The following is a 6,728-nucleotide window of genomic DNA, read 5'->3' on the forward strand; positions in this document are numbered from 1 at the left end:
ACAACACCAAATGCAAACAGAGGCAAGAAGTCTGCAGGCAGCCAAGAGAGCTGGTCTGCATCAGTAGCAGTGGTTCCTAAGGGCACGGATGGCTTGCCAAAAGGGTAAACTAAGCCATGATGAGGAATGCCTCAAGATCCCTAAAAACTCCCCAAATTCACCAAATCCTCCTGACTGCCGAGGGCCCTCCATGACAGAGAGGTGTGCAGGGCCAGAGGGCTGCTGCTTCTCTCCTAGGGCATCCCTGGGCTGAAGGGCTTCAGAGGGGACCCTGGACACAAAGGACCCAAGGTGGGTGACACGTGCCATGCCCACCCCCACATGGGGGACGTGTGGCCCCAGGAGCTGTCTCCAGGCTGACATGTGCCACGGTGCTGCAGTGCACCAGCCAGTGTCCCCAGCCATTCCCAGCCTCTCCTTGCTGCAACAGCTTCCCTTTCTCCTGTAGGGTGAGAAGGGCAACAGGGGTCACCTGGGGCAGCACGGGGACGATGGCTTCAAGGTGCGTGGGGGGCTCGCAGCTCTTCCCTCCTTGCTCCCTATGTCACCCTGTGTAACACCCCGTGACATCTCTCCATGTCCCCTAGGGCAAGCATGGACCCCAGGGCGCTCCTGGGCGACCAGGGCCCAAGGGAGAGCAGGTACTGATGGGGCTGGTGCAGAATGCACCAGCAAAGAGTAACTGGGGACAGGGACCGGTTTGTGACCCCTGTCCCTCTGCAGGGTGATGCTGGCCCCCCCGGCCCACGAGGACTGCCTGGGCTCCCTGGGAAGCCGGTAGGTGCTTCAATCCCCAGTGTGTGGGGTCTGAAGGGGCAGCTGCTCCTGCTCAGAGTCCTTTTGCTCTTCTCTTCCAGGGCTTGCCTGGACAGAAGGTGAGTGCAGGGTGAGGACGGCCCCATGTCTGATCTGGGGATGCAAGGCAACGCCTCACCTCTTTGCTCATCTTTCATCCTCCTCTCCACCCTTTGACAGGGACTGAAAGGTTTCCTGGGCCACCCAGGTGCCAGGGGCAAGCCAGGACCACCGGTAAGAAGAGCCACCAGTGTCCCTTGTGCCCTCCGTGGGGAACTGAAGCGGTGGTTGGTGCCACATGGAGGGGCAGTGCTGCGAGGGTTGGAGTGTCACCACTGTTGTCACTGTCACCCAGGGGCTGGCTGGTCCTCCCGGACCCAGCGGGCCAGTGCTGATGCTATCTAAGGAGGAGCTGTGGGTGCGTGATGCTGTGCTGGTCTGGGGTCTTCCACCCCTGGCACTCTGCTGCCTGGTGGGAGGGGGGGAAAGGGGGCTATCCCTCCCCATCACCTTCCAGCACCTGATTTATCCTGCCGACCGCCTGAACCGTACCACAGTGCTGGCTCTGCTGGACGACCTGAGCCGTGAGCTGAGAACACTCGTTGAACACCCCGATGGCACCAAGGACAAACCTGCAGCCACCTGCAAGGAGCTGCTGCTGGCCCACCCCAACCTGCCCGATGGTACAGGGCTGCCTTGTGCCCCCAGCTAGGGGACGAGGCAGGGGGGATGGATTTCCTTTATAAACGCTTTTAAGAGGGAATGAGGATTTGGGCTTCAACTCAGTAGGATTTGTGGTCTCTGGCCCCAGGATGCTCACAGGGAGCTGCACCTTGGGGTGCTCACATGCATGCAAGGAGAGTGTGGGGGTGCAAGGAAGAGAAATAACACAGTGCAGCCCCAGCTTGGGGGTTTGCAGCCTGAGACCACATATTCTGCCTCCCCTGCACCATCAGCTCCACTCTGCATTCCCACAGGGCATTACTACATCGACCCCAACCAGGGCAGCCCTCGGGATGCTTTCGTGGCCTTCTGTAACTTCACGGCAGGTGCTGAGACCTGCATACCCCCTGTGCACAACCAGGTACAGCCCCAGGGGTCACCTTCAGCCAAGGTGCTGGGATGGCTGCAGAAGGACAGTAATGCTGGTGCCGTGCTGCTGTGACTGCAGTCACTGCAGGGAGTGGTGGCAGCAGTTTGGGGTGAGGATGGTGGTTCCCCATCTTTGTGCTTCAGGGTGGATGCACGCCTCAATAGGTTTGGAGCTGGTGGGGGTGGATCTGACAGCACAGCAGTGCTACCATCCCTTGCTAGGACAGAGTGACAAGGTCCCCAATCCCTGCAGGTTCCCATCAAAGCCTGGCTGAGCTCCTATGCCTCCATGCACACCTTTGAGTGGTTCAGTGCTCTGCCTGGGGGCTTCGTGGTGAGTGCCCCCAGGGGGTTACAGAGCCCTTCCCAGGGTCCCCCCTTCCCTAATGGCTGCATTTTGCAGAACACAAATCCCAACCCTTGCTTCCATAGGGTTGCATCCCATCCTGGCTTTGGGGACCCTACACCCCATGTCTCTCTGGTTGTCCCTGCAGCTGGAATACACAGGGGCCAACGCAGTGCAGCTGCGCTTCCTGCGCCTGCACAGCCATAGGGCTGCCCAGAAGATCTCCTATTCCTGCCGCCCCGCTCTCCACCACCGTCAGCCCCAGAAGGAAATCCGCTTCCTGGCTGACACCCGGGAGCAGAGCTACGTGGCCACGCTGCAGGGCTGCCTGGTGAGCGGGACTGGGACGTGGCAGCATCCTCAGCACTGCAAACCCAGGGCTCAGGATTGAGCTGGGTCAGAGCATCCCCATGGATCTGGGTGGGATGGAGCAGGGATAGGGGGTGAGCCCAGCCGGGGGTCTCAGCTCTGCTCGTGGTCCTTTCAGCCTGACAACGACTCCTCTATCACTGACACCATCTTCCACTTCGTCACGGAGGAGCTGGCCCTGCTGCCCCTACGGGACCTGGCTGTGTTCCACGATGGTGATGCTTTGCACCAGTTTGGGTTCACCATTGGCCCTGTCTGCTTCAGCTGAGCGCTGGGAGTCAGGCAGGGTTGGCCCCAGGCTGGCATGCTGTGTCTGTAGCTGCGTTATGCCATGGACTACACTTCCTCCTGAAGTAGAAGAACATTGTTTACAAAGTCATTTCTCTATAAATTATATATATATATATGTAATATACATATGAGAAGGTGTTGATTTAATGAGTGGAGGGGAAGGGGGTCTTGTGATCGAAGGAGAGGAGAAACAAAGAGCAGAAACGCTGCTGGATGGGGAAAGGGGATTATCCACTGTTTGCTGTTTTCCTTACTTCGAGCAGCAAGGGGAGCCTTAATAACTGCAGAGCCACATCTGGCCACAGGATAAACACACCAAGAACTAAAAAAGCAATACTTCACACACACCCCTATTTCCTTCCCCAGCACTGGGAGGTGTGCTCACAACTGGGGAAAATGAGGCAGGGGCAGCCCAGTGCCTGCCTTTGTGGGGGGTTCCTCCTCGTGGTCGGTCGGGCTTGGGTGCAAACGGGGACGTGTTCACGGCACGGCACGGCACAGCACGGCACAGCACGGCACGGCACGGGGCGGTCCCGCAGCCGCACTACAACTCCCGACGTACCCCGCATCACGCGTCACTCGGCAGCGCCGTGCTGAGCCGAGCCGAGCCGGGACGGGACGAGACGGGCTGCGCTCCGCATCGGCGCCATGGAGGTGAGGCTGCTGCCGGGGCAATGCACCATGCTGAGCTATGCCGTGCTATGCCGTGCTATGCCGTGCTATGCCGTGCTATGCCGTGCTATGCCGTGCTATGCCGTGCTGTCCCACCCCTCGCAGCATCCGCACTCCCTCAGCTCTCCGCTCCCCCTCCTCCGTCCAGCTCTGTCCGCCCACCCCGTCGGGCGGTGCAGCGCATCCCTTCCTTTGGGGCCGGACCCCTCAGCACGGCCGCATCCCGCTCCTTCCCGACCTCCCCAAGCCCTTTCCACCCTCATCTCCTCTCAGACGTTTCTCCCTGCAGCGCTACACGTCTTCCCGTACGGCTTTGCCCCGCTTCCCCTTTCAGCCCCGTGCTTTGTGTTTATGACTACAACGGGGTTGCCAAACCCGCTCGCCCCAAACTCGCCGTCCCCACCCCGTGCCCACGCAGCGCTCACAGCAGAAACTCGCAGCCGGGGCTGCCATCGCTGCATGGGTGTGCCATCACCCTGTGCTCAGATGTGTTTGTGGCTGCCAGCCCGAGGAGCATCCTATCAGCTCCATAAACACACTTGGGTACTCAGCGGCACAGGGCAGCAGCTCGAAGGCAGCAGCATGGAGACCTTCTGCACATCGCTTCTGTTCCTGTGCCCCCAACGTAGCGTTGCCTCCTCTCTGCCCAGCCTGGCAGTTGAGGTGTGCAAAGGAGAAGTAGTTTCATTTGATGGCTAATTATCATAAATCTGTTGCCAAAGGAAGCTTAAAAGAATAAGGCAATTACATGTCCTAATGTGCTTTGGTAATGAGCGGCCTGAGTGTGTAATTAGAGCCTGGCTGCAGCACAGGTGCCTCTGCTTATGGGATGGGATTCCTGGCCAAAGCTGGTCCCAAAATGTGACCGTGGATGGGCCAGGTTGTGGCTGAGCAGAGGGGGACATCTGGGGATGGCTGGGGACAGCTGGGTGCTGTGAGCTCCTGCATGGAGGAGGAAAACCTGGAGCGTGTGGCTGTGGCGAAGAAAGAAGAATCGGCAGCGGTGACCTCAGCTCGGAGGTGGTTTCATTGGGGAAGAGCCGTGGGCTCGAAGCTCCTTCTCCTATTTTGACGTGATAAAGCTCTCTGGATCCTCTGCTCCACTGCGAAATGGCCCCAAATGGGATTTAGTCACAGGTTGAAAGCAAACCCTGCAGGGATGTTCTGAGCTGGAGGTGCTGACATTGGGTGGCTGTGCTACCCCCTTCCACCCATCTCCAGAACACAGACCCCACCACGGGGTGCAGAGGCTGCAGATTTGGGGCAGTGCTCGTGGAAAGGAGCAGCTGGTTTCCATCTGGGCGAAGAACATCTGGCATCTGTGGGTGCACCTGGAGCAGCCTGCCAAGGCAAGGCAAGGCAAGAGAAGCCCGTGGGAGGTAGAGGAGCGCAGCAGGATCCCAGGTGCTGCTGTCACGCCACTTTTGCTGCAGGCTCCAGACAGCACCCAGCAGCTGGTGCCTGCCTGCTATCAACTCCCATCTCTGGAGTCCTGGCTGTGCATGCAGGGCAGTGGGACATGGCTGGGTGTCTGCGACAGGAATAGGTCAGGGCTTCCCCTAGCAGCACTGCATGCCAAGCCTGCATTGCATGCCTGTGATTTGCAGCTGCAGTTCCCCTTCCTGTTTTTGGAACTGAACTGAACTTGCAGCATTTGGCCAAACCCCAAGTGTGGGATTTCCCACTGGTGTCACCCAGCCACGTGGGGCGGCTGTCACACTGCTCCCTGGGTGCTCTGCCAGCACGGCTTTGCCTTCAAATGCACGGGAGGGGATGGTCCTGAATGCTTTCTTGTCTCCTTTGCAGATGACCTTCTTCTTCTCAGATAGGCTGGTGCTGCTCTTTGACTTCTGGAGCGTGCACAGCCCCACAGGTAGGCTGTGCCCCCACATGAACAAACACCTCCATCCCTGCAAATAGTTGGAGACCATTTCCATTCTCCCTGCTGAAAGCAGTTTGCTCAGCTGAGTGCAAGCTGTTCTTTTTTGGGAAAAGAGCACTGCTGCTGGTGACGTTGTTGGGGTTATCTTTGTGCAGGTCTGGTGCTGTCCGTGCTGGTGATCCTGCTGCTCTCCGTGCTGTATGAAGTGGTGAAGATGGGCAAAGCCAGAGTGCTGCAGAGGGCACTGCTGGCTGTGCCCCCCAGCCTCAACCAGGACACACTGCTGGGCCCCAACGAGGGGGATGGTGGTGGTGGGGACAGTGAGGACAGCTGTGTCCAGGAGCATGAGGCCGTGCAGGGCAGGTATGGGGCTGGGGATGCTGGGAGGGCGGGGAGATGGGAATGGAAAGAAGGACCACCTTCACCCTCTCTGTGATCCCTTCCCCATTCATTCAGGGCCAGGTTTGTTTTTGCCCCGCTATTGCAGCTGCCAAGCAGTGCCCAAATCCTGATCACCCACAGCAATGACACCTGTGCTGTTCCCATGCTGATGGCCTCTCTCTCTCCCCACAGGTGGTTCCGGTACCATGTGGGTCAGACATTGCTCCATGTGGTTCAGGTGGTGGTGGGCTACACGCTGATGCTGGCTGTCATGTCCTACAATGCATGGATCTTCCTTGGGGTGGTTGCAGGCTCTGCCATCGGCTACTTTGTGGTGTACCCACTGCTCTGGGTGAGCAACAGGGCTGTCACCTCTCATCCCATCCAGTAGCACTGTCACTTCTGCTGGCTCTATCCTTGTCCCTGTGCCATGCAGGACACAGAGCCCCAAGGATCCCAGTGTTGGGATGCACAGTGCTGGCAGGACGGGGCTGGCTCTGGGACTGTCCCCTGCTCTGCCACTGCTGCGGCCATCCTTGTGCTCTCAGGGAGCTTTATAGCTGTGGGATGGGGGTGATGGCTGCTGGGGGGCACTGGGATGCCCCAGGTGTGTGCTGGGCAGGACTCAGCCCTGCTCATGCCCCCTCACTCTGTGCCTTGTGGGTGCAGGGCTCTGCCTCGTGCACCTCTATTTTAGCACTTTAGGGTTAGAATCAGGGCATGCTGCTGCTGGGATGCCCATGGCAATGAAACCATTGCATCGCTCAGCTCTTGGCTGCTGTGTGCTGCAGAGCAACGGGAGCCCCGGCTCGCAGCAGGGTTTAGGAGTAAGGATGCTCTCCTCTGGTTTTAAATAAAGCTTTTTTTCTCTTTTATTAATTATTATAAGCATATATATAT

At 58.6% G+C, this 6,728-nt stretch overlaps 2 protein-coding genes across 2 annotated transcripts in view; both read left to right on the forward strand.

Annotated features, from left to right (window-relative positions):
• The window catches only part of COL27A1 (collagen type XXVII alpha 1 chain), a 45,482-nt gene extending 42,513 nt beyond the window's left edge, over positions 1 to 2,969 (forward strand). Inside the window, exons 57-68 of the mRNA XM_048966445.1 lie at positions 238 to 291; positions 449 to 502; positions 588 to 641; positions 724 to 777; positions 858 to 875; positions 976 to 1,029; positions 1,151 to 1,213; positions 1,313 to 1,478; positions 1,773 to 1,879; positions 2,141 to 2,221; positions 2,382 to 2,564; positions 2,721 to 2,969. Of these exons, the coding sequence (XP_048822402.1) occupies positions 238 to 291; positions 449 to 502; positions 588 to 641; positions 724 to 777; positions 858 to 875; positions 976 to 1,029; positions 1,151 to 1,213; positions 1,313 to 1,478; positions 1,773 to 1,879; positions 2,141 to 2,221; positions 2,382 to 2,564; positions 2,721 to 2,870 (1,038 nt within the window). The 3' untranslated portion in view covers positions 2,871 to 2,969. The remainder of the gene's footprint in view (positions 1 to 237; positions 292 to 448; positions 503 to 587; positions 642 to 723; positions 778 to 857; positions 876 to 975; positions 1,030 to 1,150; positions 1,214 to 1,312; positions 1,479 to 1,772; positions 1,880 to 2,140; positions 2,222 to 2,381; positions 2,565 to 2,720) is intronic.
• A 509-nt stretch (positions 2,970 to 3,478) lies between these two features.
• Positions 3,479 to 6,569, forward strand: SLC31A2 (solute carrier family 31 member 2). The gene is made up of 4 exons (XM_048966281.1): positions 3,479 to 3,547; positions 5,372 to 5,438; positions 5,603 to 5,810; positions 6,021 to 6,569. The coding sequence occupies exons 1-4, from the start codon at positions 3,542 to 3,544 to the stop codon at positions 6,217 to 6,219; spliced, it is 480 nt and encodes a 159-aa protein (XP_048822238.1). The 5' UTR covers positions 3,479 to 3,541; the 3' UTR covers positions 6,220 to 6,569.
• Positions 6,570 to 6,728: the final 159 nt, after the last annotated feature.

Source organism: Lagopus muta, chromosome 19 (genome assembly GCF_023343835.1).
Source record: "Lagopus muta isolate bLagMut1 chromosome 19, bLagMut1 primary, whole genome shotgun sequence".
Taxonomy (NCBI): domain Eukaryota; kingdom Metazoa; phylum Chordata; class Aves; order Galliformes; family Phasianidae; genus Lagopus; species Lagopus muta.

Coding starts and splice junctions, on each gene's coding strand:
- SLC31A2 (XM_048966281.1), top strand. Junction 5,439..5,602: donor GAGCGTGCACAGCCCCACAG/GTAGGCTGTGCC, acceptor ATCTTTGTGCAG/GTCTGGTGCTGTCCGTGCTG. Junction 5,811..6,020: donor CATGAGGCCGTGCAGGGCAG/GTATGGGGCTGG, acceptor CTCTCCCCACAG/GTGGTTCCGGTACCATGTGG.